Source organism: Trachypithecus francoisi, unplaced genomic scaffold (genome assembly GCF_009764315.1).
Source record: "Trachypithecus francoisi isolate TF-2019V2 unplaced genomic scaffold, Tfra_2.0 Lachesis_group9, whole genome shotgun sequence".
NCBI lineage: Eukaryota > Metazoa > Chordata > Mammalia > Primates > Cercopithecidae > Trachypithecus > Trachypithecus francoisi.
In genome coordinates this window covers 55,899,099-55,925,165 of record NW_022681474.1, presented here as the reverse complement: position 1 = coordinate 55,925,165, position 26,067 = coordinate 55,899,099, and the positions used below count along the sequence as shown (strand labels likewise).

The following is a 26,067-nucleotide window of genomic DNA, read 5'->3' as shown; positions in this document are numbered from 1 at the left end:
TCCTGGCTGAAATCACCGAGGAGGCCTTCCCTGTTAAACCTCTGGCTGGGGACAGCTTGGTTTCCTGGCTGCTTCTGAGTAACTCTGGCACGCAGTTCCTCCTAGCCACCTGCTGTGCCTGGAAGGGGGCCAGCCCTCCTCAGCAGGCTTTGCCCCCGCCCTGCACAGCACAACTGTGGCATGAAAAATGGAAAAGCTATTAGCAGAAGGAAAAAGCAGGGAGACAGAGGTCAGGTGAACCTCCATGGCCTTGTTAAAGGAAATTGAGAAAGAGAGTTTCCTTCGAGTGAGGAGGAACAGTACAGAAATGAGGCCGGTCCTGGGAGAAGTAGGGGCGAGGGCTGGGGCTCACCTGGCACACGGCCAACAGCTGGTGCCCAGTTTGGACCACGGTTTGACACAGGAGAAAGCTGAAGGTTCAGGAGAAAGCTCGGTCACCACCCCGAGACCAGGTGACCAAGGTGGCTGTTACCTGCCTGTGACCTTACCTGGTGCCCTCTCTGGCCTGCAGGTTCCTTCTTTTTACAAAAGCGGATCTTTGATGCCCTGAATATTCCAGTTATCTGTAAGGATATAGAAATATTTTGCCCCTAGATGACACGCAAATATGTTCCTCCTAACTCCACTTCTTCCTGGATCTGTGGCTTCCTCTGAGAACCGTCACACCCACCCTGTTTTCAGAGCAAACCTCCTGTTTTGAGGTCAAACAGACCCAGCTGGGGAGATGGTGACGACTCACTCCTGGTTCCTCCAAAGAACAGGGGTGAGCGACCACCTGGGACCTCAGGCGCCCCAACATAGGACCTCTTTCTGGAGCACCATCTGGTGCTGGGCCATCTTCAGGCCCTACAGGGCTCTCGGGGCTTGGGAAGGACTCTCATCTCCCAGAAATAAGTTCTTTTCCCCACCCAGACTGACACCAGATGCTACAGTGAGGTTTACTCCTCTAGTTTGACGAGCGTTCCTAGCCCAGGACACTCAGCTGACAAGAGGTGCTGGGGGAGGAAGGAGGCAGCAAGGCTGAAAGAAGCTTCTCTGGGTATTCCGGTGCCTGGCTGCTGGTCGTAGCCTTGGTGAGGCCACAGCGGCCTCCCTGAAAGGCTGCAGCAAGAATCTGGGTAAAAGACCCTCCTTCCCCATGAGGGGCTGGATCCAAGTGAAGAAGGTACCAGAAGGACTGGAAGATGATGCTGGCATTATTCGACAGCTCCAGGTTGCTGTAGCACTGAGCACCTACTGTATGCAGCCCATCACAAAGCTGGCCACACTGCCCAGACTGTGCCATGGCAACTTCCAGCAGTACACCCTCTTGGCCACCTGCAGGCTGCTTTTTTGTCCTGACACATGAGGAGAAAAAAACAGTACTCACAAAGGCTTCCAGCCTTGTGGTCCCAGTACCCTCTCCTGAGCATCATGGCCTCCTCGGAGACCCAGGGTAGCCAGGACAAAGGAGAGAAGCATTTGCTAAGCTAAGGAAGAATGGAAAGGGATTGCTGTTCTGCCTGGATGCACCCCTAGGCCTGGCAGGGCAAGCAGGAGAGACCCCCAGTGTCTCCTGCTTATCCTAAGAGATCCCCCCTGTGGTTGCTCCAGTTTGCTGCCTTCATGCATGGTCACAGGGTAATTCCCCTGGTACGACAGAGCTGGGATGTCACCAAGCCCTGTGTCCCATCAGCCAGGCTCTCCCCAGCCTCCATTCTCTGATTCTGCTGGATCAGGAGGATGTGGGGAGGTCCCTGACTCCCCAGATTTTCCCATGACAAGGTGTGTGTGTCTACAGCTCAGACCCAGCCAGACTCCACCTGAGAAGTGGGGGATCCTGGCCACGTAGGGCTGCCTCCTCGGGGGTAGGCAGGAAGAGGAGCCACTGGAGGAATGCCCCGGGCACAATCCCTTGCACCAGGTGAGGTCACCTTTTAGTCCACGAGGCGATGCTGCATGAGCCCCTCTGGACACTAGGAGGCCTGGGCTCAATGCTGAATAAAGTGCAGGCATGACCGTGCCCTCAGCATGCATAGGGCAGCGGGCACCGATTCACACACATGAGTTTGCACCTAAGCTGCAGTAAGAGCTACAGAGGAAATGAACAGAGACAGCATCACTCCAGTGAGCTCTCCAGACACACTCACCCCATATGCGCAGTAGAAGAATGGCATAGCCTATTGGGACAGCCACATCAAAATACCACAGACCAGATGGCTTAAACTGCAGACATTTGTCTCTCACAGCTCTGGAGGCTAGAAGTCCAAGATCAGGGTGCCAGCCAATCCACTTGCTGGCGAGGGCCCTCTTCCCAGCTTGCAGATGTCTCTCTGTGTTCCCATAGTATGGTCACGTGGCAGAGGAGAGATGGGGACAGGGCATGAATAAGCCCTCTGGTGCCTTCCTTTTCTTAGGAGGACGCTAATCCCATCATGGGTGCCCCACCCTCGTGACCTCATCTAACCCTACTCACCTCCCAAAGGCCCCACCTCCTAATGCCATCACACTGGGGGTCAGGGCTTCAACATGCGAATTTGGGGGCCACAATTTAGTCCACAGCAGAAAAGAAAGGGGCACCGAGCATTCCAGCCTGAAGGAAACAGATGTGCAAAGGCCCAAGGCAAAGGCCTGAGCTCTGAGGGGCAGCCAGAGTCAAGGCTGAAGAGTGGGCAGTAATTGAGCACTGACAGTGGGGAGGAAACAGGCTAACTTGTTAATCTCCGTCTTTTGTGTGCCAGAGAGAGAAACTGAGGCAGCCTGTGTCATGGTGAACACTGGGCAGCATTCCCACGCTCCTGTGCTGCACCCTGCAGGGCAATGGAGGAAGCCTGGGATGCCTCTCCCCTCTTTTCCAGCTTTCCTGGACCCATCCCAAACCCTGCCTCCTCCAGGAAGCCCTGGGGGTTGCTCACACACACATCTCACCCCTTGGTACCTGCAACCTGCATTCTGAATTTAGCAAGCTCTGGCCTTGGGTTTCTATTTTCTCGTCTTGTGCAGTGAGCATTTGGAAACTTCTGTCCTCAGCACCAAGCATGGAGCCATTAAGCAGAAAATAAATGAGTTTTCAAGTCAATTGAACTGTTCGTGTTCCCAAAATCCAGGCAACACAGTAGAGCAGCTGGATCTCTGTTCCTGGAAGCTTTCTCAGGGACTGGCCCACTGAGTGGGGGACAGCAAGTGTCTGATGAGTGAATGAATGAATGAATGAACACATGTGTGAATGGAATTCAAGGCACTGTGGGCTATTCTGGAGGGTACTGGCCTGTCTGTTCGACAGGTGAGGTGCAGTAGGAACAGCATCCTGTATAGATGCCAGTTTCAATCCTGGTTCTGAAAAGCCAATCACCTTTCTCTGCAGAGCTGCCTGGGGCCATGGGGGGGTGTGTTGTGAGGACCTCTGAGAGCTCACTGTGAAGGGGCTCTGCAGAGGGAGGCATGGCTGGTGTGTACAAGGTGACCTCTCTCCTGGTCTGCAGGATGGAGAACCTGTTCATCAACCGCTTCATGCACATGTTCCAGTCTTCCTGGAATGACTTTGCCGACTTTGAGAAAATCTTCGTCAAGATCAGCAACACTATTTCTGGTGAGTGTGCCTCTGGGGGCTCTAGTGGTGCTGGGGACAGGGGATGCTGCTCTTTTGTCTGAGACTTACCACAAAATTGACAAGGGCTTTCCTGCCTGCTGCAGCATGTGGGCCTCGCTGCCACCATGCCACCCTGGCTGGCACCCCCTACACTCCACACTGTGGTCACACTTGTGCCCAGTGGTTTCTCCTCCTCAGATATTCAAGCTGCAGTACCCTCGACCTCATTTCACCATCAAAATCTGAAAAGTATCAGAACTTTTTCTTGGCACAAATCAATCATTTGTGCTTCTGACCAGAGCAAAGGCAGAACTTGGCTTGTGTTTTAGGCATTTACACGAAAGCAACTTTGGGTTCCTTTGGATTAGGATGTGTTTGGTGAGAGCACTAGCTTTATAGAGGCCAGTCATGGCATGGGAAGGACGTTAAGGAGGCAGAAATGGCTGGACAAGAGGAGGTGCTGAAATCAGGACATGGGGAACCAAAGTTGGAAAACTGCCCCCAGGGACTCTCCTCCACGCCCCTCCTCCTTTCATCCTGGACCATCCATGCTGGGCTGAAGAACCTGAGTTCATGAGAGACGGGTGCCCCGGGAGGCTTCTGAGCCACTAAGGGCCAGCTCAGGGATGATGAGATGGTGCCACAGCCTGACCCAGTGATGGGCAGGGGGCAGCAGTTGGAGCTGTGCCCATCCAGGGAGGGCACATCCATCTTGGGGGAGGAGACCAAGCAGGGACTCTGCTCTGCAGGGGTCAGGTGAGGTCAGGAGGGCCATGGCCCTGTCTGCCCTCTGCTCAGAGCTCAGGGTGGGCCTCGCTTCTCTCCTGGTAGAGCGAGTCATGAATCATTGGCAGGAAGACCTGATGTTTGGCTACCAGTTCCTGAATGGCTGCAACCCTGTGTTGATCCGGCGCTGCACAGAGCTGCCGGAGAAGCTCCCGGTGACCACGGAGATGGTGGAGTGCAGCCTGGAGCGACAGCTCAGCTTGGAGCAGGAGGTCCAGGTAGGGGTTGATGGGCTGGGGAAGTGGTCAAGGTCACAGTCTGTCAGGTGGAAGCCACTTCCTCCTGGCCAATGCTCATAGACCCCCAAGACACTAACTGCAGGCCCATCTGGCCTGGAGCAGCCACTTCCTTTTCCTGGCAGCAGTGTCAGCCAGGGTCCTGGGCATTATGCAGACTGTCTTGTACAACATCAGAGGAGGAATTGCGTGGAATGTTTCTCCATGATGCTCGAGTCTGGGAACATAATGTCAATATTTTCACTATCAGTATCAATAATTACAGGAGCTATCCTTGATTAGGGGCCTGTGGTGGGACAGGCATTGTGACAGGTGCTTTATATACACAGTCATCAGTTATCACCCACCTTGCAAAGGGGAGAACACTGGAGAAAGAAGTAGATCTTGTGTGAGAATAAAAAAGGGGCACGAGGAGAAACCCAACAGAATGTTTGACTTTCTCGTTAGAAATGCTGCTGCCTGTGCTCCTGTCGCACCCTCCTCCCCATCCTCACCTGCAGACTCAGCTGCCTATGGCTGCAGGGCTGACCTAGTCTTGAGACAGAAGTTCAAACCAGCTCCATGTGAATCTGGTGGGGCCCAGCAACAGGTGCTAGCCCATCAGCCTGCCTCTTCCCCATGGAACCAGTGTGACGGGGCCTTCTGCCACCCAGGCCCTGCTGCCTGTGCCCAGGTGTCCAGGTGGCCTCTGCTGCTTCCAGTCTTTTAAGCTCAGCTTACTGTGGGGTCCTAGTTGGAGAGGGATGGTTGGTGCCCTTTAGAGATAAACCTACAGCCCCAGTACCTGGCCCATCTGAATCTAGAGGGTCACCCACCCAGCTGAAGTCCCTGGACAAGTCTTCTGCCCCAGTGCAGGCAGTGCTTCCTAACCTCCTCCTCCTGCACCCAACCAGGCCCAGAACACTTCCTGGTCATGTGAACAGCTCACCGTTACAATACCCCATACACTGAGACAGCATCTGTGTTCCTGAGTGGACTGAATTGCTAGACTTAGTAACATTGATTCGGTGGCTATAGGTTTCAAACTTCAAGTCAGAGATCATAGAGATTAAGCCATATAGAATCCTAGAATTGGAAGACTCTGAGCAGCCATCTGTGCACCCAGCAGCCAAGGAGTGGCCGTCCTCAGCACTTGGGCAGGGCAACAGCCTCCCACAGGGAGTCCTGGCCACCTCCAGGGCACATGGGTTATGGGTTGCCTTTCCTTTGAGCTGACCTACCCCTCACTGACTAGACGCTTTTTTTTTGTTTGTTTTGTTTTGTTTTTGTTTTGTTTGAGTCGGAGTCTCCCTCTGTCGCCCAGGCTGGAGTGCAGTGGCCGGATCTCAGCTCACTGCAAGCTCCGCCTCCCGGGTTTAGGCCATTCTCCTACCTCAGCCTCCCGAGTAGCTGGGACACTGACTAGACTCTTAACACACACACCGTCCCATTTCCTACACACCAGCATGATTCTTAATCCCCACAATCACATTAGTGATCTACAGCAAGCTTGTGGCCTACTAAAAATGCCTACATTGTTTTGTAAAATGTGCATTTATTTTCTGGAACATGAATAGGGAAATCGTATCCCTGTTGTTGGTATTGATTCAGTGTTACAGCTCAAGTTTGTTTGAGTTCTTAGTCTTTGTATTTGGATTCTTTGGTTTCAGATTACAAAAATCAGCTCCATCTGGTTTAATCCAAGAACTCTATTGGCTCAGGCAACAGTAAAAAGCAATGCTAACTCATTTGGGACCAGACCAGGGCTCAGATCATCCCCTGCACTGTCTCTCTCTCTCCATGTCTCAATCCTCTGCCTCTGGTGGATTTTTCCTTAGGAGGGTTTCCTTACCTGGAGGTAAAGAATGATCGCCAGCAGCTTCAGATTTACCTTCCACCAGCTTAGCAAACACCACCCACTCCCAGCAAGAAAGACCCTGTTTCCTAACACTCCCAGCAGATGTCTTAGGCCATCATCGGGCCTCACTGATTCTGTGAGCCCGTGCCCATGGCCAGGAGAATGGAATATGCTGACCAGAGGGGACAGGGACTCTAGACAGGCAAGAACTCCAGTGTCAGCAGCAGAATCCTAAAACGTCAGAACTGAGAAATAGACCTGCCCCTCGTTTTCCAGAAAGATGCAAGGGAGGCCTGGAATAACAGAGAAATGCTGCAGGCAGTGGCCCCAAATCCCAGGCCTCCTGTTCCCAATATCACGTTCACCAGCCTGGGTGGTCTCAAGATTGGATTAGCAGCCATTCCTTCTGGGTAGAGTCTGATGGTCACTTCAGCTCTCAAAGTCCAGCTGTCCAGCCGTCGTCCTAGAAGGCAAGACACCAGTGTGCCTGACCAGCCCGAGGGTCTCCACCTGCCTCCCTCCCCAACACAAGGTGCCCTGAGCGCCTCCGCGGGAAAAGTCCCCGTTTCCCCGCCCCCCCGCCCCCTGCCATCGCGACAGATGCTCAGAGCTCATCCCTGGTGTCAAACGACACAAAGGAGGAGGGCGGTGGCCAGGCTCCGAGTTCCCGCCGTCCTGGGTGGATGGCTTCGTCCTGCGTGGGTGGCTTCAGTCCTGCGTGCCGCCGAGCAGCCCGGGGGTCCTGCGCGCGGGCGCGATCGGTGAAGCTGTAGCGGGGCGCTCTGGATGTCTCCAGGCGGAGTAGACCCTGACCCCTTCGCAGTCGGGACCCTCACCCTTTCCGTCATCACTCAGGAAACAGAAAAGGCTTCAGAAGGAGCGGCCATACCCCCGGCCTAAGCGCTGCGTTCCCGGCCCAGCAGGCCTGCCCTGCACCTGGCGTTCCTAGGGGCCCCTCTTCGCAGCGGTCGCCCGCCTCCCATTTCACGGGCACGCTTGTTGTGTGTGTCGAGGGGTGTTAATCCCTACAGAAAAGGGCACGGATCCGAGGGTCAGCAAGCCCGATGAATTTACACCAATGACCCGCCCGTGTCGCCAGTCTCAGACCAGGGCACAACAGGCCAACCCTGCAGACCACCCCCACCTCCCCAGCCACTGCCCGTTCCCCCTCTGCTTCTGCAGCCCCTCTCCCGCCATACACTCATTCCCACCCCCGCAGACCTTCCCTACCTCCTGGAGACCCCCCCCCAACCCCTGTAGATTCCCCTGCCCATGCAGAACCCCCTCTCCCTTCACCTGCAGCCTCCCTACCCGACCCGGTGGACAGCCCTGCCCTGCTTCCTGTCTCTTCCTCCCAAGGCAGATCCCTGTCCTGGCTCTGACTGGGGTTGAGTTCGCCCAGTTTTGACCTCTGTGTAGAGTCCGGCAGCATCATTTTTTGACATTTAACTGGTCACATCTATTTCACCTAACCTCTCCTTTCTTCTTATAATCTGACACTCAGTGCGGTCTCTCATCTTTCCTGCCAGTGAAGCAGGTTTCAGACACTACAAATGCAGAGTGAGCTGCTGCCATTCCTTCACCTTACCCTGAACTACCACAACCTGTGAACACCCTCCATGTGAATCAATCAGCCTTTGACACATTCTAAACTCCGCTGAGTCACAGGAAAGGGAGAGGGGGCCCCAGAGATCATCACTCTTTCCTCAGGCCTGATTTTTGGCCCATCTGCTTAGCCTGATTTGGACACATCTCTCTGCCTCCTGCAGCAAGGGAACATTTTCATCGTGGACTTTGAGCTACTGGATGGTATCGATGCCAACAAAACAGACCCCTGCACACTCCAGTTCCTGGCTGCTCCCATCTGCTTGCTGTATAAGAACCTGGCCAACAAGATCGTCCCCATTGCCATCCAGGTAAGCTGCCTCCAGGCACACCTTTCTGAGCAGCTCAGTCCTCCGCGATCCAGGGCTCCTAGGTGGCTCCGCTCACACTCCAGCTCAGGAAGCTATGTCTTGAAAGACACTAGGGCTTCCTGCCGGCCCTGAGGTGGGCTGTCCATAGGGGCGGAGAGGGCTGTACTCCCCAAGGCACACTTGAGAAGCCCCTGGCCGGTGGAGGCACACTGTGGACGACCTGCGCTGGGATGATATTCTTCACTCTCCACCCAGCGCCCTGACCAAGGGCCCCCAGTCAAGGTGCTGCCAGGAGCCAGGCAGGTGAAGCTGTGGCCTGAGCTGGAGACCAAAACCACTGAGGGGCACCGTGGGTGCTGGGGTCAGGAACCAGGCCAGTCCTGGTATGCCACCTTTGATAATGATGTGAGTTTTTACGTCCACCTGAGATGAGGGAGGAGGAGGAGGGAGACCCTGGATGACAGGCACGTGGGCACAGGGCTTTGTCTCCACCTGTTCCTGGCACCAGCCTGCTACCAGTCTGGGAGCTGGTGTGCAGACAGCAGGGACCAAGGCCAGGACTGGACTGGGCATAGGTCCCTGGGGGTAGGAAGGAACTGCACAGAGGATGCCGTGGGAGACTGGCAGATGAGCATTCAGCAAATAATGTCCATGAACTGGACCTTGGGAGCTGTGGACACAATAGCAGCTGGATAGGTCAGGCACCAGCCACATGCCAAGGCTATCCTACGGGTTAACCTGCACAGTCCACAATCCCTCACCCTCGATTCTAAATCTAAAGAATCTGAAAATTGCTGCATGTTTCAAAACTGTGCAGCAAATTCATTGTTTGTGAACAAACCTTCTTTGAAGCAATAGGTGAGGTTATTTAGAGCCTTTTTCCCATTCAATGTGATATGCATGTGGATCACTGCAGAAATACTGCTCTGTTTGATTGTAAAATAGTATGTTGCCCTAGACCTGGGGTGGGAGGGGGTATGGCACATAATGAAGTATACCCACTGCTAAAATCCTAAAAATTCTGGATTCTGAAGCACATTTAACCACTGGGGTTTTAGATAACCTATCTTTATTTGTGTAATCATCACCACAACCCTCCCAGGTAGTAGGCTTTATTGATGTTGATCATTTTACCCAGATAAGGAAACTGAGGCACAGGTGCCCACTGCCAGCCACAGAGCTAGGATTCAAGCCAGGTCATCTGACTCTCTAGATTCCAGGCTCCCCACGGTCTCCTAGGGGCATGTGCCCTCAGAGGAGCTTCCCATCTGTTACCAGAGAGAAGCCCTGTGCCAAAGAAACTGAAGCAGTAGGTAAAGGGACAGGTGACCTAAAAGAAGATGAAATTTCTGCAAGATCCCCGGAGATCCCAGGCACCACCAATTGTGCCTTCAAAAGCTTGGCTCAGAGACCTCTTGGAGCAGCCTGGAGTCAGGGGCCTAGCTTAAATTCCAGCTCAGCCACTTGCTGACAGGCAGTGGGACCTTGAGAAAGCCACAGACTGTTCCTGGGTCTCTTTCTTCTTCTGAAAATGGAAACTTCGCAAACTATAAAGACCCAAGCAAATAAAAGTCAGAGGATAGTAACTCCAAGATCTAGTTCTTTGAAAGGTCCAAAAAATAATAATAATAACCTCCTCATGAGGCTGACGGAAAAAAAGAGAGAGAGAAAAAAAACATATTCAAGATTCAGAATAAAAAAGGAGTCATAAAAAGAGTAATTATATTGTCATGAGCCATGGTGGTGCACAAGTGTAGTCCCAGCTACGTGGGAGGCTGAGGCAGGAGGCTCACTTGAGGCTGTAGTGTGCTATGATCACACCTGTGAATAGCCATGGCACTCTAGCCTGAGCAAAATAGCAAGACCCCGTCTCTTAAAAAAGAGTAATTATGATTATATATTTTTTTAATGAGAGTAATATGGCAACACATTTGAAAAACTAGAGGAAATGGATTAAAAACCTAGGAAAAGATAAATTAGAAGAAATTGTAGAAAATAGGCCAATTTCCATATAGTGATTGGAAACAGACCCACTTGGCGAGCAGCTGAGTCTCACCCAGCTACTAAACAGCCAACATTTCCAGGGCTCTTTATTAGCCCCAAATTGATCCTATAAAGCTGGCGTAGGCTTAGTTCTGAAACTGGACACAGGCAGACTTCAAAAGAAGGCTGAAGACCAATCTAAGTATTAAATAAAGATTGAAGAGAAATCTAAGGGTGATATTAGCAAAGTGAGTGCAGCAGTGTATTAAATGACTATATGTAATAACCAAGCAGGGCTTATTCCAGATATTTCAATATCAAGAGAGCTACCACCATAATTTATTTTACCAATAAGGATAAAGTTTATGATTATATCAATTCACACACAAGGTGAATTTAATAACATTTAATAGCCACAACAAATAAAAATTAATAGGAGGAACCTTACTTTATATGATAAAGATAGCTAACATCAAAAAGGTGCAACTCTAATGCCATTTCCATTAAAATAATAAATAAGAATGCTGATATCGCTGTTTTTATTTGACATTATTTTAGAGGTCATACCACGTGATAAAACAGGAAAACAATCAATAAACATATTGTCAAAGAACAGGCAACATTATCCTTTCTGGTAATGCTATGGTAGACCTAGAAAACATAAGAGATTCTAATTTTTTAAAAAGCTACTAGATTAATAAGTTCATTTGGCAAAGAGTTTAGATAAATATATTTCTCGAAAAAAATAGCCTTTCTCCATACCAACAATAAAATATAACATCCATATAAGGAAAAACTATAAAGTTATTATTATTATTATTGTTATTATTATTTTGAGATGGAGTCTCGCTCTGTCACCCAAGTTGGAGTGCAGTGGCATGATCTCGGCTCACTGCAACCTCTGCCTCCCGGGTTCAAGCAATGATCCTACCTCAGTCTCCCAGGTAGCAGGGATTACCATGCCCAGCTAATTTTTTGTATTTTTAGTAGAGACGATGCTTCACCATGTTGACCAGGCTGGTCTGGAACTCTTGACCTTGTGATTCGCCTGCCTCAGCCTCCCAAAATGTTGGGATTACAGGTGTGAGCTACCGCACCTGGCCAACCAGGAAGTTATTTTAAAGGATATACAATGAACTCTTAACAGTGATTTGATATTGGGGAGGAAACTGTATATCATAATAATGTCAGTTCTACCAAATTCTATTATAAAAACTTAATGCACTTTCAAGTAAAATTTCAGCCAGAATTTTTTATCTTTCTTGGTGGAGGTGTGGTGGTGGTGAAGAGGAACTAAAAAGGAGAGAAAACAATTTAAAAATTGAAAGATTCATATGGAAAAAGAAATCTGGCATAGCCAAAAAATTTTTGAAAAAAATAAACACCACATAGAGAGGCAGGGCAACCAAGTCTAAAAAAAAAAAAGAAAGAAAAGAAAATTTAATAGAAAAAATTAGGTATGGTGGTGCATACCTGTAATCCCAACTGCTCAGGAGGCTGAGGTGGGAAGATGGCTTGAGTCCAGGAGTTCAGGCTGCAGTGAGCCATGAAAGCTCCACTGCACTCCACACTGGGCAACAGAGTGACACCCTGCCTTTAAAAAAAACAAACAAAAAGAAAAGAAAACACAGAGGGAACACTTTCCTTGCTGGATTTGTAAGGTTACTGTTAAGCTGTGCTTGAAAACAGAGAGAACTGGGGGACAGTATAGAGTAAGATCCAGAAATAGACTCCCCTACAGAGGAATTTAATGTATCACAATGGAGGTTTTTCAACTCAGTGAAAAGGGGATATTATTTTAATGGTGCTATCACACTTTGCATAAGAAGAAAATTAAGTTGGACTACTCTGTCATGCCATTTACAAAAATAAATCTCATCATGTAGAGTTGCTTAGAAGAAAAAGAAAAAAAATTCAGATGAAATAAAAATTAAAATGAAAAAAGTACATGAATTTAGAAAAACTATGCAGAGACTCAGAAGACTTTCAGAAGGAAAAGGAAACCAAGAAGTTAGAAGGGGAAAGCTAAGCATATTTGATTGTGTAATGTTTTAAAACTTGAATGATAAACCATAAACAAAGCCAAAAAGCAAAATAGAGATTGGGGGGAATAACTGTAACAGAATTGACAGCTAAGAAATGCCTATCTATGACATACAATTAGCTCCTTTACATTGACAGGAAAATACAAATACTCCAGTGGAAAAATGATCAGAGAATATGGATAGGCAATTCACAAAAGAAGAAATGTAAATGGGCAACCAGCATATGGAAAAACTCCTAATTCACCTGTAGTTAGGGAAATGCAAATGAAAGTTAACAATAAGATATCATTTCTAACCTGTCTGGTTGGAAAAACAAAGGGGTAACTCCCAAACACCAGCAAGGATAGAGCCCCATGCACTGCCCATGAATTGTTGCAGCCTGGCAGTGTTCATGGGATAACTGGTGGGCCTGGGCAGCCCAAGGTCAGAGCTTGGGCCAGTACCGGAGCAGATCCCACAGTACCTGCTGTACCAGGTGCACATTGGAGTGGGCGGTCAGAGGATCCTGGGGTTGGGGCTGTCGTGGTGAGGACAGTTGTGTTACCGAGCTGGACTGGGGTCTGCTTGCCCAGTGCAGCAAAACAAAACACTGAGATTGGGATAGAATCTAGAACACAAGGCATTTATTGCGGGGACCAAAAAAGGAGAATTGGGCAACTTCCTCTTAAGACTGGAACTCCCTGATGGCTTGCAGGTAAGCGTTTTTAAAGGCGGGGTAAATTTCAGGAAAGCAGAAGTTAACAGGCAAAACCATTAATCAATACATGGAGGGCACACATTGGTTTTAGCCTAAAAGGGCAAGATATCTTGAAGTGGGGTGGGCTTCCAGGTCATAGGTAGATTCAAAAATTTGTTGTTTTGCAGTTGGTTAAGGAAGAGAAGTTTTGTTTAAAATTTTGAGTTACCAGAAAGGAATGTTAGCTGTGGCTTGTAGGCGGGACTTCCCCCAGGCCCCCCAGGAAGAAATTTAGAACAAAGAGCCGCACTCAGAGTTCAGGCCTCAGCTCCCTCTTCTCTGAGGTCTCTGTACCAGTGGATCCATTTGGTGGGGGTCCGGGTTTCTGAAAAACAACTCAGAGTCACGAGTTCAGGTGTTCTCTTTAATTTCCAGAGGGAACCAAACATCCCAGGACTCTGGCTTCCTTGGCTGTTTTAGGCTGCTGTTATCCTCTTGCTTGTCAAGTTGCTCATTTACTTCTCAGGGCTAGCTGGGTGCCTGGAATTTCCCTTGAAGGAACTCAGAATTTTCCTTCATTTCTATGCCTTGTTGGGGGGCTGGGGGGCTACAGTGCCCTAAGAGGAGGCCCCTGCTCCATCTCAATTGGAGGGGCACTGGAGGGGACTTTATTGTTTAAGTGTTCTGACAGCCAGTAGCACTGAACAGGTGTGCACCAGCAGAGTGAACGTGTCCGAGGAACAGTAGGGCAGGCAGTGTCTACTCAAAGAAAACACCCCCACACCCGCAAGGCTCAGCCTTCGCTAGCAGCCACTCAGCAGAAATGAAAGCACAAATGTGCGTAGCAGCAGGAGCATAGTTTGTGATGGGGGAAAAGAAATTGAAAACAGTCTAACAGCAGAAGAGGATTGAGTGAGTGAGCCCTTCCATGTCCTCACCATAAAACGTTGTAGCATCTTTGAAAGGAATGCTTTAGTTCCCTCCCAGCTGACCTGGAGGGGTCTCCACAATGAGTTAATAAAGTGGAAAAACAAGACACAAAAGACCAATAAAGAATACGTATCTGTCATATACAAATAGCTCCTTCAAACTACTAAGGCAATGGGCATGGTCTGACTTATGTAAAATGAATGCAAGGATGCAGCAGGCCTACTGTGCCGGCATGGGAACACATGGACGTGGTGTCACCAGGTAGGAACACGGTAATGACCCAGTGGGGGACAGGTGAGCAAAACAAAGAGACAGATACTGATTATAATCATATTCAGTTGATGGAAAATTGGACAGATAAATGTGCACACGTGCAACGACCTATGAAAGGAGGCTCCCCAGAATTTAGTGGTTATCACTGGGGGCTGGAAGATGAGATGATGTTTTCTTTCTTTCTCAGGCTCTCCTGTCATGACTCGAATTTCTTTTTATAATAAGCACATATTCTTTTCTAATCAGAAACGTAAAGCTACTTCCTTACCCAAAAAACAAATTTAAGAAACACAAATTGCTCAGAGCAAGTTCTGGCATCCCATGGCAGGCCAAGACCCTGAACAGGAGTGGGAGGATGTGAAGGATGGGTTTGGGAAGGCCCAGCTCAGTAGTACAAGAGCTCAAGGGGATGGGCTGAAATAGGCAGAGCACTGGGCCCATCCTCATTCAGCTCTTTTTTTACTGGTCAGAACAGTTTTATATATATATATAAACAGTTTTTTATATATATAAAAATATAATTTTAGATTCAGGAGGTACATGTGCAGGTGTGTTACATGGTTATATTGCATGATGCTGGGGTTTAGGCTTCCATTGAACCCATCACTCAAATACTGAGAATAGTACCCAATACCTAGTTTTTCAACCCTTTCCTCCCTCCTTCCCTCCCTTCCCTTCTTGGAGTCCCCAGTGTCTTCTTTTCCCACTTTTATGTCCATGTGTAGGCAATGCTTAGCTCCCACTTATAAATAAGAACATGCAGTATTCGATTTTCTGTTTCTGGGTTAATTCACTTAGGATTATGGCCTAAGTGCCAACCCTAAACTGCACCGATGTTGCTGCAAAGGACATGATTTCATTCTTTTTTATGGCTATGTTGTATTCCATGGAGTACATGTACCACATTTTCTTTATCCGGTGCCACTATCGATGGGCACCTAGGTTGATTACATGATTTTGATATTGTGAACAGTGCTGCAGTAAACATACGTGTGCATGTGCCCTTTTGGTAAAACAATTTCTTTTCCTTTGGGTAGGTACACAGTAATGGGGTTGCTGGGTCGAATGGTAATTCTATTTGCAGTTCTTTGCAAAATCTCCAAACTGCTTTCTATGGGGATGGAAGTAATTTACACTGCCACCTACAGTGTGTAAGCATTCCCTTTTATCTGTATCCTGCTAACATCTATCCTTTTTTTACTTTTTAATAATAGCCATACTGACTGGTATCTCTTTGTGGTTTTAATTTGCATTTCTCTGATGATTAGTGATGTTAAGCATTTTTTCATGTGTTTGTTGGCCACTTGTATGTCTTCTTTTGAGAAGTGTCTGCTCCTGTCCTTTGCCCACTTTTTAATGGTGGTGTTTTTTCCTAAGCTCCTTATAGATTCTGGGTATTAGTCATTTGTAGATGCATAGTTTGCAAATATTTTCTCCCATTCTGTAGGTTGTCTGTTTACTCTGTTGATAGTTTGTTTTTCTGTGCAGAAGTTCTTTAATTTGATTAAGTCTCATTTGTCAATTTGTGTTTTTGTTGCATATGCCTTTGAGGTCTAGTCATAAATTCTTTGCCTAGGAAATGTCCGTAAGAATTTTTCCTAGGTTTTCTTCTAGCATTTTTAAAGTTTGAGATCTTACATTTAAGTCTGTAATCCATCTAGAGGTAAATTTTGTATATGGTGGGAGGAAGGGGCCCAGTGTCATTCTTCTGCATATAGGTAGCCAGTTTTTCCAACACCATTTATTGAATTGGATGTCCTTTCCTTATTGTTTACTTTTGTTGATTTTGTCAAAAATCAGTTGGTTGCAGGTACATGGCTATATTTCTGGGTTCTCTGTTCTGTTCCATTGATCTGTGTGCCTATTTTTGGCACACAGTATACCATACTGTTTTGGTTATTATAGTCTTGTAGTATAGTTTGAAGTCAGGTAATGTGATGCCTCTAGCTTTGTTTTTTTGCCTAGGATTGTTTTGGCTATTCAGGCTATGTTTTGGTTCCATGTGAATTTTAGGATTTTTTTCTAATTCTGTGAAAAATGATGTTGATAATTTGATAGAATTGCATTGTATCTGTAGATTGCTTTGGGCAGTATGGCCATTTTAATGATATTGGTTCCTCCAACCCATTAGCATGGGATGTTTTTCCATTTTTTTTGTGTCATCTATTATTTCTTTCATCAGTGTTTTATGGTTCTCTTTGTAGAACTCTTCCACCTTCTTGGTTGGATGTATTCTTTGGTATTTTATTTTTGTGTGTAGGGGACTATTGTAACTGAGATCACATTCCTGATATGGTTCTCAGCCTGAACATTGTTGGTGCATAGAAATGCTACTGATTTTTAGGCCAGGCACGGTGGCTCATGCCTGTAATCCCAGTACTTTGGGATGCCGAGGTGGGCAGATCACCTGAGGTCAGGAGTTCGAGACCAGCCTGGCCAACACAGTGAAACCCCATTTCTACTGAAAATACAAAAATTAGCCAGGTGTGGTAGCACATGCCTGTAATCCCAGCTACCCAGGAGTCTGAGGCAGGAGAATTGCTTGAACCTGGGAGGTGGAGGTTGCAGAGAGCTGAGATCGCACCACTGCACTCCAGCCTGGGTGATAGAATGAGACTCTGTCTCAAATAAAAAGAAACGCTACTGATTTTTGTACATTGATTTTGTATCTTAAGTGTAGAAAGTCAAAAGGTTTTTTTAAGGTTTTTTTTGTCAAATAATAAATTATAAGTGTAAGAAATAATTGTTTTTTCTAAAGACTTTTTTAAAGCCTTTTTGCTTTGTGCTAATAACTTTTTATTAAGCCCTATCATATATAGCTGTGAGATATAAGGGAATTAGTACATTCTATGTCCTTGTACTTTAATCAAGATATTTGCGCTGGACGTGCTTACAGGCATGTCCCAGTTTGCAGCCTATGCCCCTTCCTTTTTTGGGAATGTTACTACTTTTCTAAGTCCTTTCATAAGCAACTTCCTCTTTTCCTTTGTCTTTCCATTGCTTTTACCTGTTTAGAAAAGTTTTAAGTTATTAGCCAGTCGAGTTTTAGTTTAGATTGTGAGGTCTGGCTCCAGCCAGTGGAGACAGGACACAGTAGCAGGGACAAGCTGTGTAAGGAATGAAAATTGCTTCTCTCCATTATTCAGGTGTGCTCTCGCCGTTGTTCCATCTACGAGGAGCACCCTTTCTGCAGAAAGTGAAATTGCCTTGCTAAAAAAAACTTTTTGTCTAAATGCTGATTTTTCCTTGCAGTACCAAGGAACAAGCATTCTGTTTCTCACAAGCATTTTACTTATAACATTGAGACTTTACTGAAGTTGTTTATCAAATCTAGTAGTCTTTTGGAGGAATCTTCAGGGTTTTCTAGGTGTAGAATCACATCATGGATGAACAAAGATAATTTTACTTCCTTTTTTTTTTTTTTGGTTTGGATGCCTTTTATTTCTTTCTCTTGCCTAATCACTCTGAATAGGACTTCCAGTACTCTATTAATAGGAGGGGTGAGAGTGGACATTCTTGCATTGTTCCAGTTTTTAGGGGGAATGCTTTCAGTTTTTGCCTGTTAAATATCATGTTGCCGGCTCAGCTCTTTACCTACTGTGTGACTTGGGAGAGTTGCTTAACCAGCTGGAGCCTCAATTTCCCCCCAAGTAAAATGGGTACAGCAAGGAATACCTGCCTTACAGGGTCAAAGTAAGGATTAAGTGAGATAGTATGGGTAAAGCCCCTAGCACACAACAGGGGGCTCCTTAGCCCCAGAGGATGTCAGGAACATGTCAGTGTCCCAGAGCCATCAGGAACATGTCAGAGCACGTAAGAACATGTCAGAGAGTGTCTCAGAGCATGCCAGGCAGCCCAACACTCTAGGGCACAGATCAGGTATCAGTGGCCCAGGCAGCTCATGTAAATAGGTGTGGCAGTGGGGACCCTGACAGCTGGGACTGTAGAAAAGGGACAAGAGTGTAGTTCTGTGAGAATATGTACAGAGTTCTGAGACCTTCTAATTTTTCAGGAAAACCAGGTCATTCAAATTTTTATGTGGAACTGTCTGATATTTAAAAGCAGTCAACTAATCTCATGTGTAAACAGACAGGCACGCCTAGTGTGCAAGTCACACTCTGCTGTCCCTCCTCCCTCCCCCTTCCTTGGTCCTCAGGGAGTTCTGGGGCTGCTGGGGTCTCTCTGACCAGGGTAGAGTCACTGACCACCAGGGCTCTGGAGCATTAGGGATTTGGCTCATCTAAACCAAGACCTGCTGCAAGTACAAAGTTCACACTTGATTTTTAAGACTTAGAATAAGGAGGTGGGGAATGTGAAATATCTCATTTAATAGTTTTAGATTGGTTTCATGTTGAAGTGATAATATTCTGGATATATTGGGTAAAACAAAATGTATTAACCTGCATTTCACCTCTTTCCTTTTACTTTTATTAATATGGCTTCCTGAATACATACAATTCCATGTGTGGGTAGCATTATATGTCTATTGGACAGCACTATTTTTGAGGGAGAGATGCCCAAGGACCCCACTTTCCACAATACTTATAGCAAGTGACATAGCTGTGTGCTCTGGGACAGTTCTCCCTCCCCAGCCATGGCCATTGTGCTTTCCCAGCACCTAAAGTCTGGCCACGCCCCTTCCTGGTCACTCTTGGCTGGAGCCCTGCCACCCCCCTCATTCATTCTGTCAATCCATCCAATACCTCATGTCTTCATCTAAAAATGGGCAATGCCAGCACCTGCTTCAGGCTCCTGTGAGAGCTCACTGTCAGGTGCTGAGGCTGTGCTGGCCTTTCAGTAAGGGGGCGACGCCTGGGACTGCTGGCGTGGAGGGACCTGGGGCTGGGTGCCAGGGTGGGGGCGGGAAGGTGAAGCTGTGTGTGCAGAGGCATCAGCAAACCAGGTCACCACAGAGCTTGGGGATTTTATTTTCTGGCATTAAGAGGTGATTGAGGAGGCAGTTAACGTGACATGATTTGCATTTTGGAAAAGAAAAAACTCACCTTGTCCCAGTGTGGAGTGGAAACTGGAAAGGGAAGACAGGCCCAGCCTCTGCTACAGGAGGCGCCTGGGCACAGGTGTGGGCTCCAGGCAGAGTTCAAGCTGCAGACCCTGATCTGGGAGGCTCAGCACCAGGAAGGCCCAAGCCTTTGGACAGGATGAGCTGATTTAGGGCAAGAAAAGAAGACAGGAGCACCAGGGCAGACCCTGGGGAGCACCAGCATTTCAGGGAAGAGGAGAGGGAGGAAAGTATGGGAGATCAATGAGAGGCAGTAGAAGAGGGAGCAGGGCAAGGAGGGAAGGGGGGCAGGGATCCCCTCCGCTGCTGGGCCCTCTGCCTGCCCACTCCTTCCATGCTGCCAGCTCCTGAGGCTATTCCCACAGTAACTGTGAGCCTTAGGGATCACTGTCCCCACAGATGCTGAAGCCGGAGCTTAGAAAGCCCAGTGTGTCATCCAGAGTCATGCAGGTTGTAAGTAATATGGCTGGGACAGGAAACATCACCCCAGGGCCCTTTTACCCCCTCCAAGCTCTTCTGATTCCAAAGTCACTGTTAAAGAAATTCAGATACTTCTGGAACTTCCCAAGAGGCGAAGTTCTCCAACAACTATAATCTGAAGTGAAACACAGCGGTGTGTTTCCTTTCCCCCAATGTATCAGCTCAACCAAATCCCGGGAGATGAGAACCCTATTTTCCTCCCTTCGGATGCAAAATACGACTGGCTTTTGGCCAAAATCTGGGTGCGTTCCAGTGACTTCCATGTCCACCAGACCATCACCCACCTTCTGCGAACACATCTGGTGTCTGAGGTTTTTGGCATTGCGATGTACCGCCAGCTGCCTGCCGTGCACCCCATTTTCAAGGTATAGCCAGCTACTGCCCCACCTGCTGTGGGAGGGCATCTGAGATGTGGAGTGGGAGGGATCGCTGACATCCCACAGGGGGACCTGTGGCTGGGAGTGGGTGCAGAAAGGGACCCCTGGAGAGATGTTCTCAGAGTCAGTAATGTCCCCAAAGGAAGAAAACAGCTGGGAGCCTGCTGTTCCCCAGGACACGAGGCCAAGGTGTGGGCCTGACACAGGCGCCTCGCTGGCCAGCCAGTAGAGTTGGAAAAGGCAAATGAGTTCACGGTGATCCTCGGCTGGTGCTGATGGCCGCCCCTGCCATCACTCTCCTTCCCTGTTCCCGAATCTTACAAGCACTGGCTGTCAGGGTGACTGCAGGCTAAAAGTACTCCTGTGTGCCTCAGTTTCCTCACCAGTAAAACAGGTCAAATAGTACAGCTGCCTTACAGAATGATGGTCAGGATTAAGACAGTGAACTCAGGGAGCAAAGAGGTAAGCATTGTACAAGTGCTGGCCAGGACCATCTGAATCATTATCATGCTTAGTAAGCATCAGAGGGGTGCAGGCTTCCAGCACTTACTCAGCAGAAAGATCAGCAGCACCCAGCCTTCACTTCCTCCCTGCGGCCAGCACCATCCTGTAGGGCAGGCCTGGGTGGGGGAGCTGCAGGTCCCTGGGGCACCAGGTCACCTGGCTGGGCCCCCTCTGAGGCCTCCTCCTCTCCCCTCCCCAGCTGCTGGTGGCACACGTGAGATTCACCATCGCTATCAACACCAAGGCCCGTGAGCAGCTCATCTGTGAGTGTGGCCTCTTTGACAAGGTGGGTGCCCTCCTACCCTACTTGTTGCCTGGAAGAGCCCAGCCTGGCCACCTTCACTCCCTATTTGAAATCTAGACGCCCTTTCAGGAGGCCTGGAAGGGTGAAAGCTGGAGTTTGCTCAGAGCACTGGGTCCAGCATCCTCCTAATGTCTCCAGCCCCTGCCACTCAGCCAGGAGCACGCCTCCAGGTGCACCACCAGCTCTTCCTTCTCACTGATGGCTCCCGGTCCCCTCCTCCCACTCCTCCCCTCTCCTAGCCTCTGGGACCTGGGTGTAGAACCCCCTCTGGAACACACTCCTTATGGTCCCCTGACCTCCTACACACCAGGAACCTGTGTCTGCCTCTTAATCTGCCGCACCCCTGCCACCCTGACCCAGACCTCCCCAGCACTCTGCTTCCCGGGTCGCAACCCTCCCAACCCACTGTCTCCTGCATCAGGGCCTCCAGGCCCTGCCCAACCCTCGCATCCCTCAGACAGCACCCCACCTCGTTTTGAGCCCCCTGTAGCCTTACCAAGCTTGGACTCTCACATGGGCCCTTGCCCCAACCTTCCTCCTTTCCCCAGCCCATTAGTGACCAGGCCAGAGACCACTGAAGTTGAAACACTGTTTGGGTTGCAAATGACAAAACCCAACTCAAACCAGCTGCAGCTGGACAAGACATGTCTTATCTCAAATACCTGGACACAGTAGAGGGGCCAGGGCCTCAGCCAGAAATGGATCCAGGGACTCAAGCAATGCCCCAGGGTATAGGCACATTGGCTCCCTCTTTCACTTTCACCTGTGTTGGCATCACACTCTCCTGCTGCAGACAGGCCCCCATGGGAGAGGGCACAGGACCTCATCATAGTAGCTCTACCTCAGGTTCCCATGTGGCCATTATCTCCTGGCCACATCCAAACAGAAAGTGCTGGGGGGAAGCTCTGGTTGGTCCTGCTTGGGCTGAATGCCTACCATGGACCAGTTTCTGGCACCCCAACACCCAAGTCCATCTTCAAACCTTCTGTGGCACCGACAGCCCAGCCCCCTGGGTGTATTTGCATGTGTGTGTGCATGTGTACACATGTATGCCAGTCAGCGTGTGTGTCTGCATCGGTCAGCAACCGGGATCAGGACCAGGATCCCTCCTTGTGGGTCTCTCCAGCCCTCACCTGAGCACACAACAGGCCCTCAACAGAGTTGCATGGGGCCTGGAAACTGAGGGTCACTGAGAGCAATGACTGAGGGTCCTGTGCTCAGCACTAGAGCAGACTTCACAGCCCAGGCCCACTGGTACTGGGGTCCCCCACACACCTGCCCATGCCTGCTGCCCTCCTGTGGCTGGGAGCGCACCCTTCCCTCCTGCGCTCTGCAGCCCCACGGTTCAGTCCCTTGCATTGGATTGGGCGGGAGGCTCCTCCCTGTCACCTCTCCACCCGCTGCCCTTGTCATTCTCTGCATTAAACATCCCTCCCCCATCTCACAGGGCAAGGGTTTGCCCCTCTGCCTGCCTGGCCTCCTCATCTCCCTGGCACATTTCCTCAGGGATGGGTCTGGACAGCTGTGGGAGGAGCCACCCGCTCAGGGCACTCTACCTCCCACTCCAGGCCAACGCCACAGGGGGCGGTGGGCACGTGCAGATGGTGCAGAGGGCCATGAAGGACCTGACCTACGCCTCCCTGTGCTTTCCCGAGGCCATCAAGGCCCGGGGCATGGAGAGTAAAGAGGACATCCCCTACTACTTCTACCGAGACGACGGGCTCCTGGTGTGGGAAGCCATTAGGATGTGAGCGCCCGCGGGGCGGTGGTCCTGGGGGAGGAGCCAGGCCCCCTGCCTGACTACCTGGGGCGGGCCTGGCCACCGGCGGCTGGCGCTGAATGGGGAAGGGGTGGAGGGTGCCCAGCGTCCGTGAGGGGGTTGCCGCCGGGCACCGCTCCGCAGACCTGGCTGGGTCGCCCACCCTGGCTGCGCCCCCTGAGCCAGGTTCACGGCCGAGGTGGTGGGCATCTACTACGAGAGCGACCAGGTGGTGGAGGAGGACCTGGAGCTGCAGGACTTCGTGAACGACGTCTACGTGTACGGCATGCGGGGCCGCAAGTCCTCAGGTAGGGACTCAAGGACGTCTCCGGACCGGCTCCCCTGCAGTCGGCAGCGCGGGCGCAGCCGCCGTCCATCCGGGGTGTCCTGCCCAGCGGGCCCTCCGGCGTCGGGGCAGGGAGACCGGGCACGGGGTGGGCGCCGGGCCCTGGGGTCCCCAGGGACTGGGCCTCAACCCGCCGGTGGTTCCGCCCTAGGCTTCCCCAAGTCGGTCAAGAGCCGGGAGCAGCTGTCGGAGTACCTGACCGTGGTGATCTTCACCGCCTCCGCCCAGCACGCGGCGGTCAACTTCGGCCAGGTAGGCGGGGCCCGGCCCGCTGGGCAGAGCTCCCTCCCCAAGGCCGCTGCCTCCTCCCCCGCCCCAGCTCTGCACGGGTACTGCACCCTCGGGCAGCCTCGGGGTCTGGCATGGGACTTGCAGGATGGATTCTGCCCGCGCAGCCGAGGGCGCTGGCTGCAGGGAAAGAGGATGGATGGACTGAAGGGCCCGCTGGAGTTGGGGGGCACAGGGAGGACGGGGCCCAGGGGGCAGCTGGGCAGCAGGGCTTCGGGGGTGCCCACGCTCGCTGGCGGTCGTCTCCTCAGTACGACTGGTGCTCCTGGATCCCCAATGCGCCCCCAACCATGCGAGCCCCGCCGCCGACTGCCAAGGGCGTGGTGACCATTGAGCAGATCGTGGACACACTGCCCGACCGCGGCCGCTCCTGCTGGCATCTGGGTGCAGTGTGGGCGCTGAGCCAGTTCCAGGAAAACGAGGTGAGGCTGGGCAGGGTGGGGCACAGACCCAGGTCACCCCAGGTTAACCAGTTCCTCAGCCTCAGGGCTTTGTGACTCTGGCCTCAAGGCTCACTTGGAGCCAGGAATCCTGACTTCCAAGGCTGGAAGGGCCCAGAGGGCTGCAGCTGCCACCAGGTCTCCCAGCCTGAGCCTGGACAGAGCTCAGGGTGGGCACGGCAGGAGAGCACACAGCCCAGGCTCTGCTCACTGTCACCAGAGGGTCGTGTGTGACACCTCCTCCCCCCAGCTATTGACAAAGCTCTTGCACATGTGTTTTTCCCTGGTACTCCAGAAGGAATGACCAAGAGTTTCCTGGGTTCCTTCAGGACATGTGCATCTCATTTAACCTAACAACTGAATCTGGTGTGTCTTGGTGGATGCACTCGCTTTGGTACTGCACAGAATGGCCGCTGCAGTCCAACCTGCTCCAGACTGCTGGTCGTCTGAGTTGTTCCCAGCTAATGTGTTGGTCCCTCACTGGACATCCTTGTTTTTGTGCCTTTGCACACATGTTCAGTATGACCGGACACATTCCTAGCAGACAAATTCCTTGGTCAAAGAATATTGAGACTGAATTGCCCTCCACGGACTAAATCCAAGACCCATTATCAGTAGCCTATGTTTTTTGGACCTGTCCAGCTCAGAAGCTTTGTGATCTTAATCCAATACAGTAGTTTTTAAAAATGATGTCTAGCTCTACCCTGCAGACATCTGTGTGAGCATGCAAATAAGCACAGCACCCCAACAGGGCAGCCATCCCTTCAGGCTCCCTGGCCTGCCTTCTGCCTTCCCGGGCTGGAGAGGCCAGCACTGGCCCCAGCGCCCCTGATGGGAGGTGGGAGTGCTGCGTAGGGGTGGCCTGAGAGAGCAGGATACCATGGCTGCAACCACCAGCACCCTCCAGCTTCATCTGCATCATTTTGTAACCACCTGGTAGCAGGCAGTTCTTTTCCCACTTATCCATGAAGCCCAGCTCTGGAGCCTTCCTTAGGGAAGCAGATTGGAGGCGACGACACTTGCCTTCCCAAGACCCTCTTGTCAGGCAGCAGAGGGTGAATATGGGCAGGCGAATAGATGCTCCCTCCTTCATCTCCCAAAGGGTGGCTGGCCCCTTGGGATGAGACAGGCCTGTCAGTTTACATGGGTAGCAGATTGACCTATGTGTGTGTGTGTATCCATGTCTGGGCCCTCAGCTGTTCCTGGGCATGTACCCAGAAGAGCATTTTATCGAGAAGCCTGTGAAGGAAGCTATGGCCCGATTCCGCAAGAACCTCGAGGCCATTGTCAGCGTGATTGCTGAGCGCAACAAGAAGAAGCAGCTGCCATATTACTACTTGTCCCCAGACCGGATTCCAAACAGTGTGGCCATCTGAGCACACTGCCAGTCTCACTATGGGAAGGCCAGCTGCCCCAGCCAGCCGGACTCCAGCCTGCCTGGCAGGCGCTCTGGCCAGGCCTCTTGGCAGTCACGTCTCTTCTTCCGAGGCTAGTACCTTTCCGTTTATTCTTTGATCTTCAGGGAACCCCATAGATTGATCAAAGTGTAAACACCATAGGGACCCATTCTACACAGAGCAGGACTGCAGTGTCCTGTCCACACCCAGCTCAGCATTTCCACACCAAGCAGCAACAGCAAATCACGACCACTGATAGATGTCTGTTCTTGTTGGAGACACTGGATGATTATTTTCTGTTCTATTTGTGCTTAGTCCAATTCCTTGCACATAACAGGTACCCAATTCAATTATTATTGAATGAATTAAGAATTGGTTGCCATAAAAATAAAGCGGTTCATTTAAAACAGGTCTTGTTCCACATGCTATGTTCCAGTCACCCCAAACAGCTCATTGTCATCTCCTACACCAAGAGAAAAAAAAAGCCATAGTCACCGTGATTTTATCAAGGCAAAAGCCTCCCCACCCAAGTCTGGATAGAAGGTGCTTTTTCCCCCAAGCAGTATCTGCTCTCTGTGGAACACATCCCAAATGCCAGCACCTCTGTGAAGGCATCCTTGGTTCCTGTCTCTCCTCCAGATTTGTCAGAACCTCTGTTGTTGCCCTCTCTGTGGTCTCCCTTGGGATTGGAGCCCCTGGAAGGACAGAAAACCCACTTTATTTATGTCTGTGCCCCAGGGCTGGCATAAGGCACCAGCACTCAGCTGTTCCCTTCTTTTCCTCCTGGCAGGGCACCTAGCTAATGGATATTAGGCATTGTCTTGGGAGCTGGGGGTTTATTTTTTCCTGGGGCAGGGTTCTTAACATGATATAAAAAATAAAAATGGGCAGGGTGCGGTGGC

The 26,067-nt window shown here is 50.3% G+C and overlaps 2 protein-coding genes across 6 annotated transcripts in view; one reads left to right on the top strand and one right to left on the bottom strand.

Moving 5' to 3' along the window:
- The window catches only part of ALOX5 (arachidonate 5-lipoxygenase), a 59,432-nt gene extending 33,860 nt beyond the window's left edge, over positions 1–25,572 (top strand). Inside the window, exons 5-15 of one of the 2 annotated variants that reach the window (XM_033208572.1) lie at positions 3,462–3,568; positions 4,400–4,572; positions 8,197–8,343; positions 19,912–20,115; positions 20,831–20,917; positions 22,504–22,682; positions 22,881–23,002; positions 23,192–23,292; positions 23,580–23,750; positions 24,740–24,837; positions 24,965–25,572. In XM_033208572.1, the coding sequence (XP_033064463.1) occupies positions 3,462–3,568; positions 4,400–4,572; positions 8,197–8,343; positions 19,912–20,115; positions 20,831–20,917; positions 22,504–22,682; positions 22,881–23,002; positions 23,192–23,292; positions 23,580–23,750; positions 24,740–24,837; positions 24,965–25,013 (1,438 nt within the window). In that variant the 3' untranslated portion in view covers positions 25,014–25,572. The remainder of the gene's footprint in view (positions 1–3,461; positions 3,569–4,399; positions 4,573–8,196; positions 8,344–19,911; positions 20,116–20,830; positions 20,918–22,503; positions 22,683–22,880; positions 23,003–23,191; positions 23,293–23,579; positions 23,751–24,739; positions 24,838–24,964) is intronic. The other variant, XM_033208571.1, reaches the window with a different exon arrangement.
- Positions 25,435–26,067, bottom strand: part of MARCHF8 (membrane associated ring-CH-type finger 8) — a 150,924-nt gene continuing 150,291 nt past the window's right edge. For 2 of the 4 annotated variants that reach the window (XR_004436440.1, XM_033208586.1), the window contains one exon: positions 25,435–25,628. Coding sequence is in view for 2 of the 4 variants with exons in the window: in XM_033208586.1 (XP_033064477.1) it covers positions 25,591–25,628 (38 nt within the window). In the remaining 2 variants the exon portion in view is untranslated. Of the gene's footprint in view, positions 25,629–25,766; positions 25,861–26,067 lie in introns of all 4 variants that reach the window. The other 2 variants (XM_033208584.1, XR_004436439.1) reach the window with 2 other exon arrangements.